General features: G+C 43.6%; 1 protein-coding gene across 13 annotated transcripts in view; it reads left to right on the plus strand.

Annotated features, from left to right (window-relative positions):
* The window catches only part of sulf2a (sulfatase 2a), a 50523-nt gene that overhangs the window by 22187 nt on the left and 5016 nt on the right, over window positions 1-23320 (plus strand). For 8 of the 13 annotated variants that reach the window (XM_037101663.1, XM_037101650.1, XM_037101662.1 and 5 more), the window contains 10 exons: window positions 15014-15283; window positions 16035-16274; window positions 16376-16527; window positions 17362-17531; window positions 21112-21262; window positions 21534-21709; window positions 21810-21938; window positions 22219-22275; window positions 22389-22518; window positions 22979-23186. In XM_037101663.1, the coding sequence (XP_036957558.1) occupies window positions 15088-15283; window positions 16035-16274; window positions 16376-16527; window positions 17362-17531; window positions 21112-21262; window positions 21534-21709; window positions 21810-21938; window positions 22219-22275; window positions 22389-22518; window positions 22979-23186 (1609 nt within the window). In that variant the 5' untranslated portion in view covers window positions 15014-15087. Of the gene's footprint in view, window positions 1-939; window positions 962-2834; window positions 3058-14988; window positions 15284-16034; window positions 16275-16375; window positions 16528-17361; window positions 17532-21111; window positions 21263-21533; window positions 21710-21809; window positions 21939-22218; window positions 22276-22388; window positions 22519-22978; window positions 23187-23320 lie in introns of those variants that run through there. The other 5 variants (XM_037101653.1, XM_037101656.1, XM_037101657.1 and 2 more) reach the window with 3 other exon arrangements.

The following is a 23320-nucleotide window of genomic DNA, read 5'->3' on the forward strand; positions in this document are numbered from 1 at the left end:
TGTTGCGGTTTTGTTGTGGCCGCAGCAGATGCCCCCTCTGTGGCCGGCAGTCCAAATGGTAATCACGAAGAAAAAAGCGAGGGAAAAGGATGATGCAGAGACTGAGGGTGAGGTGAGGCTGAGGGAAATAGTCACGAGAATTAATGAGCAAGCTACAAAGCTCACAATTATCAAATCAGCAGCTGAAAAATCGTGTTCACCCCCCGTGGCTTTGGGCTGTAAACCAGCTTCATGTCTTTACTAAACAAGCAATGAAAGCTGAGGCCATTTTTTATGCTTTAAATCAGTAGTTTGAGGCAGTGGGTTTAAAAAAATGGAAATGATTTTGTGCAGAGGCAGTTTAAAGAGGCAATAAATCTGCATGACCTGGACACATCACCGCTGCAGTGTTACCACTTTCCTGTTGGCTGTTTACCAGTGACTGGCTTGTGCTGCTGCTGTGATCAGAGTCATCTTGTGCGAACAGTTGGATGGCAGCAGAGGAAGCAGCTCTCAGCACATGTGGGCACATTATGTACACAGCTGTGCACAGCTGAGTCATTATCACTTGCAAAAACATCAGTACGTGTCTGTAATCAGCTCTCCCGTTTGATTAACAAACGACTCACTACAAACAGCTCTTAATATAGCCGAGATAATTTAGTGTTTTGTTTGTGAAAAAAAAATAAATAAAAACACGCCAGGCTATGTAACTTTTCTTCATGGAGCATTTGAGGAAGACGAACTTTGATTTTCCTTCTTGTCACAGTGAAACTACCAACAGCAGACAGGTGAATGATGTGCCTTTGGTAAGCTATTCTGTTTGAGGACTGATCTCCACTTCAAAACCCCAGCGTGAGGACAGCATTCACCTCTCTCTTTCTTCCTCCTCTTCTTGCTGGCAGAGGGAGCCTTCGGCAGTGTGGGATAAGAACCAAAAGTCTTCAAGAGAAACTCTTCAAAGGCGCAGTTCATCTGCCGAGTGAGGACCTCATCAGTTCAGTTTTCTTCTTAAACCACTGTCCCTTCCACAGAGCTCTGGTTGTTTACGCACAGAGTTATGTGATATTCCTCCTCCGTCCGTTTGCAGCCGGTTGCGTAAGGTGCTTTTGATATCTTGTGAGTGACGAAGGGATATTTTCCCTCAACAACTTTTGGGGATTAGCCTGTTTGTGGTGGCAATTTCTCCAAAGACCGATTCCTCACATCCTCTCTGGGGTGTGTGATGAACATTGTTGGGCTCCGGGAGCAATTTCCTGACCCTCATTTTCCACATCAGCAAGACGGGGACTGCCAGCTTGCTTCCATGCCGCAGCCTGCCTTCGGCCCACTGATTAAAAGTCAAATATTAAAGTGCTCTGTTGTGAGCTCGGCCTAATTGATTCTTTCCGCCGGGTGCACACAGAATGGGCTGACAGCAGGCGATACCAGGCTTTGTCAACATCGGGCATGCTGCCTGACGCTCAGGACGGCACCCCAATAAAGCCCCCTGTGAGCGTGCCAACCTGCGGCGCCACACACAGAGAGGCCACTCGGCACCCTGGCCAAGCTTTATAGTGACAACACAGAGGAGGCTCATTCTTCTGCTGTGTGTCAGCTCCCATCGGCTGGCCGGGAAGTTGGCTCTCTATTTGTAAGGAAGCGGCTGGCTGTGAAGAAAGTGTGTGGGTCTGTGTGTGCATTTGCGTGCATCTCCACACTTGGGAAAAAAAAGAAGAAAAAAAAATCTTTTCTGCCAATTGCATAACCACTCAGCTAACTTAAGCTATCTGGGGCGACGGTGCTGAAAGGAGGTTTCATCTGAATTCCACAAAAGGCTCTCTTCTTCTCTGTCGATCCCCAGCTCTCCTGCCGTTAAGATAATTGCTTTAATAGCTTTTAATCACAGCCGTGTTTAACAAGGAGCTTACCAAACACAGGATGACACCAAGTATGTCATCACTGCCCACCCTGTGAAAAACTGCAGGACATCTGGTGAAGATATGGAGCGTCTGGTTGAAGCTTGTGGTGTTTTACCCTCCCTTAGCTACAGTGTAGGGCTAATTAATTGAATCTCTACAGCAGTAAAACAGTGTCCCTGCATCCCTGCCCTCTCTTGTCTGCTTACCCTATGGATTTACCGGCCGTTTTATGTGTCTTGAATTGGCTGTACTCCCCATTTATTTTTAATGCTTGTCTACTTCACATGTAGGAGAGTGCAACGGCGATATTGCCGCTATACAATGCTCATTAAGCGCAGACATTCATCCACAACGCTTTTCTCATGAATCTGATTGACCTTTTTGCTCAGTGTGATCCACCGTAAAAGGTTATAGCCACCTATTAATCCCCCCCGGTTGAATAGCTGGGTATATCTCCTGTCCTGTCTGATGCTTTATGTTCAATCTGAGCTGATGGGACGGTGCAATAGGAAGGTTTGAAGGTGTGTGGGGGTGGAGTGACAGAGGTCAGGGAGCTGGCCGATGGTGGTGTAATTACTCTATTAGTGAAATGGGGCCATGCTCTGCACTCTGACACTGCGCTAATTACAACACAGGGGTGATGAACTTGATCAAGGCACTGCTCGTTCATGTTTAATAGCAGAGAGAGGAGAAGAAGAGGACGCCGAGCAAGAGAGCATTTTGAGGAGGACGTAATCACAACATGTACCTCTCCCGCCCTTGCAAATCCAGTGCATTTGCTACTTGAATTTTTAAAATTCACATTTCAGCGTGACCGATTGGCAGCACAGTCGCGGAATGGTCTCCCCGCTGCTTCAGTAGCAAAGGCCACTGAAAAGTAATCACAGTGTCCTCTCCCTTGAGCCCCGAGCAGGGTTTCATTTCTGCCTCCATCCTGTTACTTCCCTGCTGCAGATCCCAGGGGGATGTCCAGAGGCTGAGTGGGGGGTCACGATCACAACCACAGGGGGGCAGACAGCTGGCTGCCTCTCTGACAAGAGCCTAATGGAGAGCTAATAGGAGCGAGGCGAGTCCTAGAGACCGCGGCTGTGACCTTGACACAAGCCTGTGGAGGCAGGTAGACAGGAGGAGGCGGAGGAGGGATAGAGAGGTGGAGTACCATAATAGAGGATGACAGGCAGGTGGTTTAATATCTCTTTTCCTTCTCCTCTCTCCTTCTGACTCTGTTTATTTGAACTTTGCCTACCTCTGTTGTCTAGCCACTGACCCCTCAAACAGCTTCAGCAAAAAGGAAGGAGATTTTCTCCCTCACTCCTTTTTGAGTGGGCGGGTGAGTCACTTAGCTTTGTGTACACGGGTGTTGCCTTGCGTCACAAAAAAAATCTTTAAATGTTGTTTTGATTTTTCTTCAAAGATTTTCTGCCCTAACTTTATTTTTTTATTTATTACTGTTGTTATTTAAGCAACTCTCTTTACTGAGAGAAATTCTCTTTTTCTCTTCTGCGTTTGTGCTGATAATGTATTCTGTTTTGGGGAGCATTTATTGAGATTACAATAACAATCTTTCTATGACTACGTGCAGACTGAAATTTATCAGGTTGTTTTTGTATTTATCGTATTTATCAATTTCAAGTTTCTATTATGTTCTTGTACAGTTTACTGCCAGTAATATTTTAAACTTAATGACTTTGGCGACCAATGGAGTCCCTTTACAGTGGCATTTAGTTTTGGCTGTTTCAGACAGACTTCATCACTGCCCCCATTATGATGCCCCATCTTAGAGTATATCTGTATCTTTGTATACCAGAAATGTGACTCCAGTCATTTGGTTTAAGTCTCCAGCAAGCCTTTTTGTCCAAGTCTCAAGTCAGTTTGTGTTTGTCACACCGAGTCAAGTGTTACCTGCAGTGTCAGGTCTTTGTGAAGACAATAAACACAAATGTAGGACCTGTCTTGTAATGATATTATTGGCCAATTTATCATACTTAAAAAGTATGTCAATACAATGAAGTTGTATTAGAATTATTGATATTCAGTGAAATACACTAAAAAAATCAACAAATAACTTTATGAAAGCTTATTTATTTCTTAATTTCTTCTCAGTGAATGAATATTACCTCCCCATTGCTTTTAAACAGTGACATATTGACAGCCAGACTAAAGAATACAAAAATATTAAACAGATAAAATGAACATAGACGAGTCCTTCGAGGCATCATGTCTCAGGACAAGTAAAGTCTCACGTCCTTAACTTCCAAGTCAAGTCTCTAGTAATTTATTATCTGTCAGGTCAAGTCATGAGTCCAAGTCACAATGACTCGAGTCCACATTTCTGTTTGTTACATTCATATGTGTGACTATGTACGGGAGGCATGAGTGTGTTTGTCTCACTCCTCTGTCCGTGATACAGATCAGAGGGAGGTCAGGCCTGCAGGGACAGCCAATGAGCATCATCCACAGTAAAGGGAGAGCCACTACCGCCTGATCAATCTGAGCTCTCATTAAAAGGCTGCCAAGCCCTTTGCAACCTGATACAATATCAATACCGTAGCACCACAGAGAGACCTCCAAAGCTGTTAGGCAAGCCACTGGCAGCTTAACTGTCATTACCAGACGGGCAACATGCCAGAGACCCCCTTCGTGGGCCACTTAGGCTCCCCTCATGGTCCCAAACACAGGTCAGTGCAGACAGATGGGCTGTCTGGGCAGCTGTCCCGGGGACGAGGCAGAGAGAGATGGATACGGACCTGTAGAGGAGGAGACAGCCTATGTTCCCTCACAATATAGAGGGACGATGTGGGTTGTGAGCAGTTACACATCGCTGCGGTTTCACCTGAGGCTTGTTTGTTTGCCTCTGGTATTTTCTGTGACAGTCATGTACAGAGGATGATTACAGGAGCCATCACACATGTTTGGGTTTAAACTGAACAAAAGACAAAGAGTATAGTAAGAAACACACTCTCTGCTAAAAAAAATCTGCTCTGGGTTTTGGCATACATCCAAAGATTCCTGCTGGGAAAACCACGAGCACTCAATAGTGCTCTGTGGTAGTTTCTGAGTAGAGCAAATGGGGGGAATATAAGTGGCCATACATAGAAATCCTCTGTAATTCAAATCATTGTGTGGAGGTCTCCCCTCTTTGCTCCAGTCTTAACCCCCTGTGTGGTTCCGATAGGGGAGGGAGGGATCAGTCGGTGCGTCTCTAAACCCAGAGTAATCCGCCGACAAAAGGGCCAGGAGAAAGCCAGCTATCGAAGGTGGGGGGGGTTAGGACAGAGAATGGGAGGAGTGAAGAAGTAAAGAAGTGGTTGTCGCCTCCACATCCCCCCAAGGGTGTGCTTAACACCAGAGAGGATGGTCCTCACGGCATCTAAAGACCCCTGCCACCCTAGTTTGAAACATTCCTCTGCTGTGTAGAGCGCCCTTTTCTTTGTTTATCAGTCGAGTAAAAGAATGCTGAGTCTGTACATGTGATCACTTGTGCAGCAGCTGAACTGTAACTTCCAGCCAGCATATTGATTTATCCGGGCTGTCAGTAATTTATTCAGCGGGCGGGCCGCAGTTGTTTACTGAAAGTTGAAACCGATATTGTCTGTAATCATCATTAAGTCGAGGCCATTAGCAGCAGTCCCAACTGCAGGTGCTAATTTGATGATGGGGAGACAAATGGCATGTAATTAAAACAGAGCAAATGACAGCTGAAAACCTATTAGTCCTGTAGAATAGGATCTAATTTTAGCAACGCATGTGCAGTTTATAAACTATAGAGACAGACAGAACTGTTTACAGAAGATAAATATCACCATGTGCCTCCCAATAAAATTCCACTCATCAAGCTTTTTTTAATTCCTAGCAGATCATATTTTGAGTTATTTCTCGTTGCGGCTGCAGTTACGCGGTGTCATGCAGAAGTCACTTGACTGCACTGAGGTCTCAGTGAGGTAGTTAGGTCGGTGGAACAATTGGCCCCGGCTGATTTGTCTGTAATCCATTTAGCTGAGATGTGACACACTGTAGGGGGGCTTTGCCTCTGGTCAATAAGTGCCAATAAGAAACAGCCATCACTCAGCGGGCTGCCCTGTCCACCAGCTTGCTCACTTGTTTCAGCTGTCAACCCCTGTCTCAAAGGAGCTGGCAATTGTGCTGCTCTTTCGGACGCACCACAAATGGCTTTCCCATACCAACCTCAATAGGACAGGAAAGGCAAGGACATTCGCGGACTGCAAAGCAGGCACATTTCCCTCCGACATCTGAATAAACCCATCTGAAGTGAAAACAGCCACGTATTTACAAAACACCATTGACAGTTGCTCATTCTCTCAGTCCTAAACCCCTGGAGGTGGGGTTGTGGGGGGCTGAACCCAAGTCAGGGACAATCGGGGCTCTGTTTGTGTTTTCCCTAACACCTCCGTGTTCTCTTTGGGCTCTCTTGGAGCGTACCGCAAGAGTGCAGAGGAGGAGGGGTAAATGCCGTGACCCCACCGTGGACCCTGACTGAAGCCCCCCCAAAAAACCTGCAGACCACCACGCTAGCGCTACATAGCGCCCGGTTGCTGCGGGAAACAGAAAGAAAGAAATCAGTCACCAAACATCATCACTGCAGCAGTTTTTGACGTGGTTATTTATGTTGTGGCTGCAATCCAAGCTCATTATGAGGAATATCTTCACTGAGTTAGTTTGTTAAACCTTGAGGAGACAAAAAGGCAGGCGGCAGCTGTATGATGTCCCTCTAGTGCTGCCGGGGCCAAACAATTTCAGAACAGTACAACAATACGACGCTGTTCATTTCCTCTAGATTCAGAGATAATTAGCCTAACTGCACCTCTCTCCTTTTATGTCCCCTTGTTGAAGAGAGAGAGAAGTTTGAAGTCTGATACGCAGAGTGGGTGTGTTTGTGTGTCTGTCTGTTGCTCTGCCTGCATGCATGTGTGTGTATGGTGTACATTTATAGTCAACAGAGCAGATACGGGGAGTCTGTCAGAGCTCTTTGTTCTGCAAAGAGAACACATCATGACTGGGCCTTTTGTCTGAACTGACACCATCATATAGACTTTTCTTTTCCTACCTCTCTACCCCGCTCTTATTTTTTCCACCAAACTATTCACCCATCACTCCTATCACTCTCTCTCATGATTAAACCCTTTAAGAGATTATGACCCCTGTGGATTATGTTGCAAAGATGGAACATTTTTACCCTGTTTCTGGATGTGGCCAAGGCTCCACTGTCCAAAGTAGCGTGACTCTCAGAAGTTAACTTCTGACGACAGAGTGTGTGTGTGTGTGTGTTTATTACCCTACTTACATGGGACTTGAACTTACATACTACTACATGAAAGTACACCGGTGATTAGGGTGTGGCATTTTGAAGGCCAGTTGGTTTTACTCATTTCTCACCTGTTCAAACTGATTCAAAACTTCAATCACCTGTCAGAGTATCAAAGCTTCAAAATGCGTTAATGCACAAGACCATGTTGACTTGCACTTATTTTTTACAGCAATATGCTAATTTACAATATCCATGCTTGAGAGGCTTTTCAAAAATGAAAGCTAGTAAGGTGAATAGAAATGAAAAGCAAAAAGAAAAGAAAATAGGTTAAACGTGTGTAAACAGTTGTGAAAAAATGTAACATGCTGCTATAGAAGCCTCCACTCCTCTACAAGGGCTCAACCACAACCTAGTGGAACCTGGCTGCATGTATTTGCTTCCAGTCAGCCATAACAACAGTGCAGTCTGTCACTGATGCTGGGCAATTAGGCCTGACTCACAGTTGGTGTTCCGGTTCATCCCATTGGTGTTAGTTGTACCTGAGATTGTGGCTGTGTGTAGGCTATTTCCCCTGAAATGAAACTGTGAAAACCATTTCTTTTTGGACCTGGTTAATGTATGAAGACATGCTCTGCTCATGCTTTATGTATTTAAGGCATATATATATATATATATAAAATGTAAATGTGTATGTATATAAAAATGTGTATATATATATATATATATATATATATATATATAACCCTAACCCTAACCCACATAATCATAATCTTGTCGGAGTTACATGTGTTTCCCTTCATCAGACGTTGGTCACATTAACATCAAAATAACCTGACGCATTAAGATGCTTGGGATTAATGTAGATAAAGTAAACATATGAAGGTGTAGCCATTGTATTCTTTGACTGCTGAAAAATACTGAGAAATACACACACACACACACACACACACACACACACACACACACACACACACACACAAATGAAGTGCAGTGTGTAAGTGTGAGCGAGAGAGAGCTTTCCAGCCATAACACATCACAGCTTCACCCCTTCTCTCAGGGCAGCAGACTCACTGCAGGATTAATGATGTGTTAAGTACTAAAATTATACTCATTCATTTTTCACCGTCTGGGCAGCAAATTCCACATGGTATTAAAGGTTAGAGAAGAATATTGTATAATGTATAAACAAGAAGAGAAACACACACAAATGTAGCGGCAACCAGTTAAACAGTAACTGCAGGGAGAAATATTTCACACTCGAGTCTCCCCATCGCAGCAGAAATCTCATTTTCTCTCTTTAAAAGTCTAACCACTGCTCTTTGTGTGTGCGTATTCAAACAGAAAATTGCTGTGTAGGTTCTGACTGTCATCTTTAAATGTCTGCAGAGTGCCGAGCTTATCGGAACCTGAGGGAAATCTAAATTAAATCTTCCCGGTGAATGGGATCAGCCTCCGCATTATCTCTTGTCATTCTCAACTATTAAAGTTAGTTATTAGGAAGTAAAGGCGCATTTGTCAAAAGAATGTGCAGGGACTATTTTAAAGCAAAGAGCTGTTGGAGAGCTATCAATAAGATTTCAGCCTTATCATTCAGGGACTAGAGCGTCTGGGCTGACTGTGCTGACCTGTTAAAGGAGTCGTTGTTCAAGATGTCATGATACCAGCATTAATCATTGATAAGCTGTTAGTTTAGAGGTCATTTGGGAGAACAGATCATGTGGAAAGCAGCTGTACATCCAGGATGTGTAAAGGACCTGTCAACACCGAGACAGTCCTCTCCACAGAAAACACAGCATTGGTCGCCAGTGGAAACTGCTTAAAACTACCCATGTTTACATTCAGTACAAAAACAGGAACATTCTCATGGCACAGATAAGACTAATGGACTAGGCGTTGACATAACTGAAAGGCACACTAGTTGTCTTAACTAAAACAATGAGAATGAGACTCAAAGATGAGACTCAAAACTACCTCAATATCTATCTCTCATATCAACTATCTTTTGCTTTTAAAGTTTGCCTACATACTGTAGTGTTGCTTTAATTGTCAACCTTAATACACACACTCTGGCTCGCATCGCCTTTTTCTCTTCTCTCCCATTAGGTGTCTGCTATGTGGACTATCTTCGTCAGCAGTATGTTTTATAAAGTCGGCCAAAGTTTGGACTTTTTCACCCGAAATTCCGCTTACACAATAGGAGGTGAGCTGCATGTGGATTGTCGTTAATTATGTAGCCCATAAACTATCAAAACCAACAAGGCACTGAGTGACATCGGAACAACCAGGTGCACTCACAAGCTTTTATGAAACAACGGCATAAGTAGGCCTACAAGGTAAAGAAGGTGTGATCACGATCATTTACAGAGGGATGTAATACCAGAGGATATTTCTCTCTGTTTCTCTGCAAGCATGTGCAAATTGCTGTAGATGGGAGGTGTAGACTGTAGGGAGACTGTCTACTGGTTAATCAATCCGGACAGGGTTGTTCACTTGGATGGATAAAAAATAAAAGTAAAAGATGCGAAAATGGGTTGCCAAATATACTTTGGTAGCACTTAATATACCTGGGCAGCCTGCCCAAATAAGGTCTATTCGTGGGAAATGGTCCAGTCACAGCCAGCCCCCCAGCTGTAGTTGCCAAAACTTAAAACTGATATTTTTTATGATGACAGTGTATCAGATGACAAAGTAAAAACAATGACATGTCCACTTGTGGTGATGATCAGTGAGAATTGTCCTATTGTTTAAAAACATTTAAAAAAAAAAAAAAAAAACACGGTCCACAACCTGCTCAGCAGCAAACCACAAAAGACAGTTTGTTTAGAAGTCTTGTTAAGTTACTGCTGCTTTAGCTTCATAGTAAAAGCTTTTTAATTAAATGTGTCACAGAATTAGTGGAGCTTCGTTAACGGCTATCTCTAGTAATACTGCAGGGAGAAGGCTATGACACGTTTTCAAGCAGGTAGCCCAGGTGTGTTGGAAATGCAGATTCCTTCAATGCTGGGCTGGTGCATTGAGTCGAAGCGCGTTGAGCCAGGCCGGCGCAATATATATATATATGAAAAGACACTATAGCTGGTGATGGCAGTTGGCAGAATAGGTCGTTTAGTGTCACAGACACACACAACTCCAAATGATTGAGGATGTTGCTCTTTAACTGCTGGATGTGTAAATGAGTAACTGCTTGCAAACACTCACATTGACTTAAAAGATGCTGATAAGTCAATGCTGTGTTCACAACTTGTTTCTGCTGGCTTAATGGCAACAAAAAAAATGTTGTCGTATTTTTAGCTATACCTCAACTATAGAGCCATATGAGCAGAAAATGCTCATTTTGGTCACTGCACTGTCAGAGAACATATTTTGTCATTAAGATCCAGGATTGATGAGCCTGAAAAAAACTCTGTTTTTCCAGATTCTGGTGGTGTTGCAAAGATTTGCAAGCAGAGAATGACGGTTGAACGATGGCAACAAACCATGGCTTCTTATTATCATGAAAAAAGCATTCCATACTGTATTGAGAATTGAAAACCCCTCCTTCCACCGACACATACTCACACACACACACACACACACACACACACACACATAAACTTCTCTGAGGGAAAGTTACTCTCAGATAGATGCATGCCACTGCAGAATTTGCATCTGAATGCCAACTTTTGTTGGTAAATTCAAGGGTCCTTGGAGATTTTGCACATTCTGTTCAGAGCTAGGCAGGCCAATGGGAACAAAGTCACACATTAGCAAAGCCCTGCCAGCCTCAATTATGACCAAAGGGATTGGCTTGATAGTGTTGCAGCGGGCCACATTCAGAACTGGATGTGTCTATTTAAACTTTCCTGGCCACTTCCATTATGTTTCCCAGCACAAGAGTACAGCGGATGACAAATTCCTGCATGGAGAACGACGTAGAGGAGATTCGGGGGCACTCTGCTACCACATTCTGTTTTATTCTCCACTATTTTATATGGAAGCCTTGGTCTGTGAATCTAGTTTTCATGTTTGAGAAAAATCCATCTGCAATGGAAGTGTTCAGGCTTTGTTCTCACCAGACTCTATGCCTAAAGGTTCTTTCCTTTTCTCACACGTTCTCCGTCTTTTTCTTCCCCTGTCTCAGAACATCGGTGATAGAAAATCCAGGAGTCTCGCTTCAAGCTTGTGGGCTTTCGCCTCCATATTTCATATGCATTATGAGACACCGCTGATTAAATTTCAAGTGTACGCCATGACTCGTCCTCCCTCAATATGTAATAAATGTCTGTTTTTCCCTCGGTTTTCTCATCTTCCATCAGTGTTTCGTGCCTTCTCAGGGGGTTGCAGATTGGACGAATCAGACTTTATGCCTGTTTCAAAGCCCAAGGTGTTTTATTTATAGGGGGAAAGTACATTAACGCCCCTGCAAAGTCTTTGGAAGATTTATCAAGCTCTCTCTCTCTCTCTCTCTCTCTCTCTCAGCTCCCTCACTGCATCACTTGAGCGGTGATAGTTCAAGTACAGATGTGCGTTGTTGGGCAGTGTAACATATCTGTCTGTCGATCTGGTGTGTGTTTTCATCCCTGCACTCTTGCCACCATCTTACCACCGTGCCCATGCTGTGACATGGCCAGCTCTGTTGTCACGGCATTTATAATTCAGCCTTCTCAATAAAAGATGGACGGCATTAAGTTTTTATCTGGTGATGCAGTGCTGCTGCTCTATCAGAGCCTCTTTACAAGCGGATGACTGAAGAGCAAAACTTTCCGCCTCTGTTCTGACTTCCAGGCATCACTTGGCATTAGTATAACCCGAGATGATCCTTGTTCCTCAAACATGCTTTTAGAAGCTCATTCCCTATGATCTCATATTCTGCTAGCTTACTCCCCAGCCCTTCCCCTCTAAGCCCCCAACCTTTAATGAGTTTTGCTGAGGGTTATATTTACCCATGTTGTCTTGTGCTTCTGTCTAAATGGCAAAATTTCCTCTTTCATTCTGGGTTGTCTGGCTGAATCAGCATTGTCGTCTCGCAGCTCACTTAGTGCAAAGAGCTGATGTGGGCAGAGCTCTGTCAGGAAACAAGCTTCAAGTCATCCCAGTTTACAGAAAAGCCATGGTTTGCCTCACACCATGAATGCATACAAACCACCACATTGGTCATGTTGCTGGAGACTGAGAATAGCTCTGCTAAGTACGGCTGTTTTCTAACGGTTGTCCGTCTCTGTTCTTCCACACATCCTCAAGGTATAATGGCTTCTGTCTGTTTGGACGTTATGGTTTCCTCCGCTTTTTTCTTTTGCGGTTTCATGTAGCATCTGCCACCCGGAGAGATAAACAATACAGGCAGATGAAAGAAAGAGGGAGAGAGCAAACTGTGAAGAAAGGACAGTATGTGTCAGTAAGAGCTGATAAAAGCCTGAAAATCCAATTAGCCCTCAGTATCAGGGGGAAGGAGGAGGCCTCATGAGGGTAATGTTGGAAAATATCCACCAGCAGAGCATGTCAATAGCACAACATTTACATACTTGGCTATTGATAGGTCAGCATGTAAAATCGAGCGGATGTTTTCTTGTATGTCGGGACTATATTTGGTTTTGCCCACGTCAGCTCTTTAAGCAGATAAACAACTATCAAACAGCGGCACTGTACCTTCCACACCACAAACCACTCACATGACGGAGGACCATTTTAATTTGAGCACACTGAATCTACTCTATATCCCCTGGAGATGTCCCAGGATCCATTTTGGTGACAGTTAAATGTCTGTCTTTCTTTCACCGGGTTTTTTTTTTTTTTTCTTGTGAATTTCCTCATTGATGCTGTCTTGTTTTCATCCCATGCCAGAAATGAAAGGGGGATGCAGACAGAGAGCACAAGAAAGGAGCAAGGACAATTTCAAACCGCTCAGCGCCCTGGGTCAGAGCTCATGTGTTCCTTCAGGGAGAACCACATGCCCTGGGAGTAGGAAACCAGAGCAAACACAGCTGCTGCTGCACTGATTTATTTGTGTGTGTGTGTGTGTGTGTGTGTGTGTGTGTGTGTGTGTGTGTGTGTGTGTGTGTGTGTGTGTGTGTGTGTGTGTGTGTGCACATATTCACATGTACGTGGTGTGTATTCGCATGTGTAGGTGTGTGCATTTGGTACTAAGCAAGACCAAGGGGAGGAGGATGGAGAGGACATGTGTGGGCGTCTGGGAAGACCTTAATGAGCACAATCTGGACAACAGCGGAGAGCAGAGAGGAACAGGGAGCTTTGTGTTAGACAGAGAAGCTCTGCTACATTCAGCTCACACTTACTTCAGCTTCTGAGACTCTGCGTGGAAAGAACGATTCTCCTCTGTAATCATCTCGGCCCTTAAATGTTTAATATGTTTTACATTTTGAGGGCCACAATCCCATCTTTGATAAGCGCATTAGTTGTGTACGTGTGCTTCCCCCCACCGCTGTGTGTGGGTGTGTGTACGTCTGTGTATCCCCATGTCGAACTGTATTCCAGTCAGGTTGTTGTTAAAGAGGACTCGCAGTCCCAGGAGGAAGAGGTTGTCTTTGTGATGTTGTTTTTGTCTTCATCATCCATCCAGCCACATGTTCCTCGAGGACTCACAAACACATTTACACACACAAGCGCAAACCCACAGTTTATTGTAGCAGTGGAGCATCTCAGTGGGTCCACTGCTGCTTGTAAACTGTGTTTATGATTATTTGCTGCTCTGATTATGTGTGATGATAAAATAGGCACAAAGTCCAGCTCTTCTCTGTAGCCTCATGATATTGAATTAATGATACAGATAACAGCTCAATGAAATGTATGTAAAAGATAGTGATTTCTTTTTTTAGCCTACTATTTTAAAAGCAGATTTATTAATGCAAATGGTATTTAATATTTAATGGTCAATGAAACATATTTTTCACACAGGTTGTCCTTGCTTTATCTGCTGAGATTACATAGTAGTAAACACTGAACATTGTTGAAAAGCAGATATCAAAATAAGTAACAATGCTCCTATTTCTGTTGCTTTGTTTTCTTTAGATTCTACATTTATATACACATATGGTTCTTGGAGTATCTTTCAAATTGTATTAGATACTAGAAAGGCACTACTGCTACATGTTTGCAAGGGAGTGTAAGCAACAGTTGCCATGGTAAACTCAGAGGGGGCATGCTGTTAATGAGGAAGAGTGATTAGGGAACTAATTGGATTGTAGTGTAATTTTGGTGAACCGTGTGTGGAGATTAATTAAGAAAAAGCTCTATTTAACACGTACTTGACTCTAATTGTTATGTTAAATTTACCAGAATTTGTAATTTTCTGCACATTCAGCGGCGCTTTGCTTTTGTGATATTGCAACATTCGTATCGCCTGCTTTCAGTTTCAGAGGTACTCTTGTTTTGCTCTGTTCCCCGCTGTGTTTTGAGTGTGAGGGATATTTGAAGTCAGTGTTTTCTGCTCTTCAGAATTGCAGTCTTGCTCTCTTCACATTGTCACTCTGCTCGTTGACCCCTGTCTTCATTGTCCTCCCCTCATCCCCTCGTCTTCTGTCTCTCTCCTTCACCTCTGGCCCCCACACCTCCTCACATCCCTCATATCCACCCTAACCCTCTCAGGGGGAGGTGAGGCCTGAGCTGGCCCTGGGCCCAGGCCCATTAGCCCCAGCCTGGCAGCCATGTGCTCATCACCAGAGATCATTACACCCAGCCAATGACACCACTCTAATGCATCATTAATGATTGATTAACGAGCTGAGCTCAGCCCAAACGGGTGCATTTGTACGGAAGAGCACCCTGTAATGGCTGTGCAAGGCCTGCATCTGCTATCCTTCACCATGTTTTGTGTGTGTGCATGTGTGTGTGTTTTATTCTTATCAGTCTCCCTCCGTGCCCCGTCTCTCAGGTTGAGTGAGGGAGCCGCAGACGTGTGTGTGTGTGTGAAACGAAGGACTGAGGAGGTGACTGCAGAGTAGCGTGATGGCAGGGCGGGGGCTCTCTGCCCCTCTCCCTCTCCTCCTCCTTCTTGTCCTGGTGGGAATCCTCCCTGCGGCCCAGGGCTCTGGATACCTGTCTGGGTATCGCCTCCGGTCCCGCCTGCAGAGAGACCGCCAGATCCGCAACGTCCGACCCAACATCATCCTCGTCCTCACTGACGATCAGGACATAGAACTGGGTAAGACAGTTTCCTCCATTAATCTTTTCCTGTCTGTGTTTACTGTGTGCTTGTGCATCTGTCTTTCTCTGTTTGCTTTGTGTCCCATGGGTATGGGCATTCTCTCCATGTGTATCCAACAGCATCAGCAAGGGAAAGTCAGCCTAATGCTGCCTCTTGGCACCATAACAACTGGCCCACTCAAAGTCATGTGCTCCCCTTGCCAACTCCTCCATTGCTGGCATGAAATGAGGGCGGCCTATGGCTTCCATTGTCCATGTGCCAAACCCTGGCCATCTCCCTTCCCGCTTAAGTCCTTTAGCGGCGTATTGGACTGGAGTGGCTGCATAATGGCCTTGGTGACATCCTTTGTCCTCCTGTGATCGCTAGTGAGAAGACTCCCATTGAAAAGCAGGAATTTATGGTCAAGCATCTGTTTTCCCAAACAATCACCATCAGCCTGAAAAGGTTTTAGTACACAGGAATCCAAATGGGTTACACTTTACCAAAAAGATTTATTTTCCCCTCCCTCTTTTTCTCTTAACTTGTCCATAATGGTTTTTGCACTTTTCCCCTCATGCCCTACATTTATATTTTTCACTCTTTACCCTCTGTGTTTTCCTCAATCTTTCATCCTTCTTTCCTTCTCCGTCTGTTTTATGTCCCCCTGCATCCCTTTCATTTCAATCCGTGGCCTTTGAATCTTGTCTCACCCTCCTATCCCTTCATGCGACCCCCCCTTTTCTCTCTTTGTTGCACTGTTTTCTCCCAGGCTCAATGCAGGCCATGAACAAAACTCGGCACATCATGGAGAAGGGTGGCACGCATTTCAGCAACGCTTTCTCCACCACGCCCATGTGCTGCCCGTCACGCTCCTCCATCCTGACAGGGAAGTATGTGCACAACCACCACACCTACACCAACAACGAGAACTGCTCCTCGCCCTCGTGGCAGGCACACCACGAGCCACACACCTTTGCCGTGCATCTCAACAACTCCGGCTACAGGACAGGTGAGCACCACGAGTCTGACGCAGATTCAGACAGATGCTGTCACAGATGCATTGAGCTTGTGGACCAAAATGAACATACTGCTGGCCTCTTCTTCACTCAGCCTTCTTTGGAAAGTATCTGAATGAGTACAACGGCTCCTATGTGCCCCCTGGCTGGAGGGAGTGGGTAGCGCTGGTGAAGAACTCGCGCTTCTACAATTACACGCTCTGCAGGAATGGAGTACGAGAGAAACACAGCAGTGACTACCAAAAGGTATTTATACACTCAGTCAAAGAAAGAGTGTCACTATAAAAGTCAAACAAGGTGTTCTGTTTTAGATTGGATTGAGAGTTGTAGTTATCTCTGCAGTTTAATCATTTGGCATTCAGTAACCATTTGTTACCCAAAAATAATAAAAAGTTACAGTTAGAACTTCATAAAAAACATGTTTTTCCATGTCTTAACCTCTTCACCCCATTTAATTCTGTCTTGCCTTCAGTCTGCCTGGCATATTAATGCTTGATTTACAGAATACCCACCTGCTTCTACGTCTGCACTGTAGACTACATGATTTAATAAACTCACATTTTCCTCCTAATCTTTTCATCTATTCCTCCCTTCACCCAACTGCAACCCCTGCTGTTGTCACTTGTTTGCATGAAGCAAAAGTCATGTAAAATTATGAGAATTTCATTTCACCTTCTGTGAACATGCTTTTTTTTTTTTTTTTTTACAAAGTGGTGTTGATCGGTTCTTCTTGGAAATTTGGAATCAAACATGTTTTGTGTTGTTGGTAGTTGCCAGGCTCTGAAGCCAGCGCAAAGTGGTCTGATTGTCTTTACGGCTGCAGTGCCAACAATAATACCACTTAGAAATGCTAGAGAGGTGAAAGTTGTCTGTTTTCACTTGAAGGGGATTTATAAGACAAAAATCTGGGTTCAAAGGGCTTAAACAGTAGATGTGGGTCATTATTTAGACATAATAGTGCTTGGGAATCTTTTTTGACTCACACCAGGACACTGACTCAACACAGTGCTGGCGGCTTTGACATCTGCTCTTCCTGTCACTCAATGAGGGCCTGATGGACACTGTCTGCTCTCTCCGCAGGACTACCTGACAGACATCATTACCAACGACAGCATCAACTACTTCCGTATGTCGAAGAGGATGTACCCTCACCGTCCTGTCATGATGGTCCTGAGCCATGTCGCTCCACACGGACCAGAAGACTCCGCCCCGCAGTACAGCGCCGCCTTCCCCAACGCATCACAGCACATGTAAGACAATGAGTGAAAATGCTAAAAGCAGCTTTGATTTAACCAAACTGTGATCCCTCAGATTGTTCCGTGATAGCTGATATTTAGATACTGTTAACCGGTTTAGTTTATGTGGAACACAGCAGACAAACACAGGGGTACAATTTTTGACCATTTTCCACATTCACAGCTATTTACTTGCCTGTGAGTCATCGACACACTCACGCTCTCTTTCATTTGACCCAGAATGACACAAATTCCATAATCTCAACTCCATCTTATCTTCCTGTGCCTGCAGTGTGCTCTTGGCAGCTGAGCCCTCTCCAAACACCAGCCAGTGTTTCACTCTAGCTTATTTGGCTCATGTGTTGTTCACATTAGTGTTACCACCATAATGAGCCTGGCTAATTTGTACCATTTTGTCAGCCACGATCAAAGAGAGGCATGAATGATGAACGTTTAATGCATAGGTAATGAATTAGCCGTATTCTCACACACATGCACACATGCACACATGCACACATGCACACACACAGAACATTTCAGCCTTTGTCTTTCTGACTCTCCATGCTCCGGCCGTCTGTATAGTGCTACTGGCTAATGGCAGACCTGCTATTGGCCTCCAGAGACAGATCCAAGGCCAGTAATGAGACTGCAGTTTCTGCCCCCTCCCTCCAGCCCCCTCACACCCTTCTCCTGCTCCATCTAATCCCTCCAGCATCATTAACCTGTGCCACGCAGGCTTTATACACAGAATATTCTAAAAATTCAGCCCCAGTGTCTTTGTACAAACTTTTAATTGCTCTTTCTCCATAAATTTGCCCTCCCTCGGGTGATGTTTTCTGAGAGCACTTCTCTGGCTATTTTTCTCACTCCATCTCCCTCCGCCCTTATCAACCACTCGAAGAGAAACAGGCAGTAAAAGTCCTGCATTCTTCTGGTGATAAATGTTCCTCTCACCTTGGCATCTTGCAGACACATCTTCACACTTCATTACAGTTTCCATTGTGGAGCAGGCTGTGAGACATTAGCATTTCTTAAAAGTCGAATCGATCCGCTCTAAACGTTAAATATATTTTGTTCTAGGATCTCATTAGCTATTTAGCAGTGTTTATTCTCAAATAATTAAAGTTCCATATGGCTTGGAGTTAATTATTGATCAAACTGTGCTTGCTCACTGCGTTCAGGCCTATCGATTGCCACGCTTTGCATTTTATATGGTTTATGTAACTTCCAGTTCAGCATTGCATAAACAGTTTTCCGGCTACTTTAGAATGAAAAGGATAGGAGATATCAGCAGACACAGGCAGAGGATATTGCTGTGAATGCACAGTGTAACTGGCCACACATTGATACATTTTCTATAATCCAATTTCCAGCTATGGAGTGTGAAAGCACATGTATAGAGATGGAAAGAACAACTGAATACAGATGTATGCATTGAGTCCTGTGCTTTGTTATCTTCTCTTTTTATGATTTGAAAGAAGCAGCTGATGCTTGTTCAGACCTGGTATCAACATGCATCCTGGGTGATCCCATCCCAATTGGACAGCTCTAAATACATGTGCGAAAACCCACAAGACGCATTGACGATGCATTTGAGATCCCATCACTCAGACCGCATTCAGTGATTGTTTAGATCACATGGACCACATTCTTTTAGCAGTGTGTAGGCACATGTGTCCTTGGCTACATGTAAGGACCGCTTATTCAACAGAAGTCCTCTGCAAAACAACAAGAAGCCACAACAACCAGCATAATGGTTTATACACTGTCTGATTACCATTTGGTTCTCTGTGATGTAAATTACATTTGTGGGCTCTCTTAATCTGCCAGTGTTAGCAGCAGATGTTTGTTAATGCACTCTCTGTTTCTACTGAGCATTGAACTAGTACTGCTATTCCCCAGACTGACTTTCAAATTGCATGATTTTTTGAGTATTTAAAGAGGAGAAAAGTAACAAACAAATTCTTATCTATTTAGGCTTCATCATTAATTCAGCAAACCTTCTTCATGTTAAACACTGAGTATCCTTTTGTTCCAGTGATGCACATGTTTATTTGAATATAGAACAGGAAAGTGAGATCCGATCACTAGCAGTCACTTGAGACGTATGTTAATGCCTGGTGTGAGCTGACGTACCTTAAACTGTTGTGTGTTAAACTTGTGATCGCATCACTCAAAACGCATGTTAAGACCAGATGTGAAGAGCCTCAGAGATTAAATATTAGAGCTGTAATCCTTAAGATTTAAATCTTGGCTGATTTTGCATCACCTGTAGTTCCTGGTGGTAACACTAAAGGTCATAGAATCATGGGGGTAGCAAAACAAAAAAAAAACAAAAACAGCCTTTATCAATCACATTTGGGCATTCATGAGATGATTTTATGCTGCACGCGACATGTATCTGTGGACAGCTGGCAACACTGAGAGGAGTCGGCTACCCTGCTGAGAAGTTGGAGATATGCAGCTCTCTATGTAATGGCCACTACTTTCAACATTTTAGACTTACCGTCAAAAGATGCAGAAAATTATTGCCTTCTTGTTTCATAGAGGCATTATTGATTAACAACTGTGAAAAGTGCAAAATTCTCATCCTTCATAATAGTCAACTGGTGTTTTGCCATGTAAATGTCTTTAATATCAAGCTGAATTTTCAGGAATTTTTCAGATGGACACGCAGGTTGTAATACTGCAAATATATGAATATTCTGATAGTTTAATAACTCCAGTGTTATAAACTGTTCCCAAAAGTCATTCTTGAGTAAAAGCAAAGATATCGTGTTAAAATAATGGTATGAGTGCAAGTCACCCATACTGTTAAGTGTAGAAAAGTAGTCAGGACCTGAACGCAAGACACTCAGGAGACAGGCGGGGTAGAGAACAAAAAGCAAACGAAAGATGTAGGCCAAGATCTGAAGAAAATCCAAAACACAAAAGCCAAACAATGTACAAACCAGGAAAAACACAAGAAATTATAGGACACAGGTGAACACAGAAAAAGGGCAGGAAATCAACAAAGGGAGGAAGTGAACAGCAAAACATGACACATAGAACAGCAGAACATCAAAATAAAACAGGAAATGACGGAACCACAAACTCTATGACACATATAAATAGTATTTGAGTAAAAGTATCTAGTGTATGATATTTAATGTGCTTAAATATCAAAAGTAGAAGTAAAAGAAAATATACATATCTTTACGTATATGTGTACATGCCAATAAAGGCTCTGATGCACCAATAAGTAGAAAAGTTGAAGAAATTAGAAATACTCAAGATTGTATTGAAATACAGTACTTGAGTACCATGAGTAAATGTACCATCACTGGTAACTTCTTCAGTGATGAATAGTTCCTTAACAGACTTAAATTGAAATGAATCTTTCAGATTATTTACATTTAGGGCATTTAGGAGACGCTTTTGTCCAAAGGGATTTACAATGAGTTTACCACAACAGAGAAACCACGACATATCACCGTCAATAAAGTAAAAAGAAAAATAGAAACAACTGTCAAGCCCTCATCTGAGGATCATAACTGCTACACATTGAGTTTTATGTAGTTTAGTTTGATGTTTTTTCTGTCCTTTCCTCTTTCAGAACTCCCAGCTACAACTATGCTCCTAACCTAGACAAACACTGGATCCTGCGCTACACAGGACCTATGAAGCCCGTCCACATGCAGTTCACAAACATGCTGCAGCGCAGGAGGATGCAGACACTGCTGTCTGTGGATGACAGCATGGAGAAGGTAGACAGACAAGCAGGCAGATAGACATATGCTTAAACAGAGAAACTTAAGCACAGTACGTTTGCAGACACACACATTTCCTCTGAGTGTCTCTAGCCCTGAGAGATCTGTGCTTGTTCTGACTGGGACTGTATAATGTATTCACTGACACACTTGGTAAACTGTTCTATCCCTTTTCCTCGAAACTGGCACAGGAGACTTGAGCTATCAAACATGAAGTATAACTTTTTACACAATGTGAGTGTTCAGTGAGTTATATCCCCCTCTGCAGATGTACAACATGTTGGTGGAGACAGGGGAGCTAGACAACACCTACCTCATTTACACCTCAGACCACGGCTACCATATCGGCCAGTTTGGGCTGGTCAAGGGCAAATCTATGCCTTATGAGTTTGATATCCGTGTTCCTTTCTACGTACGCGGACCCAATGTGGAGCAAGGTGCCACGTGAGTGACATGTAACATTTTTCTGTTAGTCATTCAAATGTTCCAATGTCAGATCATGAAATTCTAATATAATATCACCTTTTTCCATGGTTCCCTATAGTAATCCTCATATAGTGTTAAATGTTGACTTGGCACCAACTCTGCTGGACATGGCCGGTTTGGATATCCCTGCGGAAATGGATGGCAAGTCTATCCTCAAGCTGCTGGACACAGACAGGCCAGTCAATAGGTGAACACAGACATTAAGTATTGCTCAGTGTCCATTAATTCAAAAGGCACTTAAAGATAGCTATTTAAAATGTTGCATATTAAGTCAAAAAGTGATTTGGCTGAACTTTTGAGGCTGAAAGTTTTTTTCTTAGACAAGTCTACAATCCAAATATACACGCCACATTTCTTTTGTGCGCTGTACAAGGATGGCATTTGAAAATGAAGTGCGTGTTTTGTCAGTGCAAATATCACAGAGTAGTCTGACAGGATTTTTTCATTTCTTTCTAATCATTTTCCAGGTTCCAGTTGAACAGGAAGGGTAAAACATGGAGAGACTCTTTCCTGGTGGAGAGAGGGTAAGTTTTATTGATTGACCTTTTGCGGGACATGTTCTCATTCCAGGCATTGTCCTCTGGTGACATCAGACTCCTTGTCTTTGGTTTGCTGATGTGTTTTCCTGTTCTCTCAGGAAGCCTCCACACAAGAGAGCTGATGGGAAGGAAATGGCCCAGGAGGAGAACTTCCTGCCAAAATACCAGCGGGTGAAGGACCTTTGCCAGAAAGCAGAGTACCAGACCTCTTGCCAGCAGCCAGGACAGGTACCTGACCTGCAGGAGCTGAGAAGGAGAGGCTATTAAAGTTTCAGGAGAACAGCATGGAGTGGGGCTCATGCAGAGTGATAATTCGGTTGACGGTTGACAATTTACTGAGTATAAGATGCAGTCATTATACTCTCGGGGTTCAATTTCACATCAAAGTCTCTTTTTTAATCCTTCAAAATGAAGCGCACCAAGTACAACATGTGTGCATTAATGCAAGTGTATCAAGAGCCGTCCTATTTGTTAAAAAAATGTGAATTCATAAATTCATGCCATATGAACTTTTTGCTGTTTCCTGCATTTGAAGGGTTCTACCGAGCACCATTAGAGGTCTGTGTTGGGAAATTTGAGCATAACTCAATAAAGAACATTTTAGCATAATGGGTTTTTATGCATCAAAATTGCTAAGGCACAAGCCTTAAGAAGCAGCATCATGAAATTTCCCTCTGCTTTATTACAGAAGTGGCAGTGTGTCGAGGACCCAACTGGCAAACTGAGACTGTATAAGTGTAAGGGCATGGCTAGTCTCTATGCCCCACGTATGCAGGCTCTGATGGCCAGAGGTGCCTCTCTGCTGTCGCCCACGGCCAACTCTGACAGCTGCGACTGCGGCAACGTGGGCTTCAAACCATCAGTCCTGAAGAGGAAGAGGCTGCTCACCAAGAAGGGTAAGTTCCTCCTGTCACTCACATGTTCCGCTGTTCTGGTAGTTATTAATAGATGTGGGATTGTTCAGAAAGACACTTGTGATTTCCTTTGAAACGTCCTTGCAGTAGCGTACAAAGCTTTACCAAAAAGGGCC

This window comes from Acanthopagrus latus, chromosome 6, assembly GCF_904848185.1.
Source record: "Acanthopagrus latus isolate v.2019 chromosome 6, fAcaLat1.1, whole genome shotgun sequence".
Taxonomy (NCBI): Eukaryota; Metazoa; Chordata; class Actinopteri; order Spariformes; family Sparidae; genus Acanthopagrus; species Acanthopagrus latus.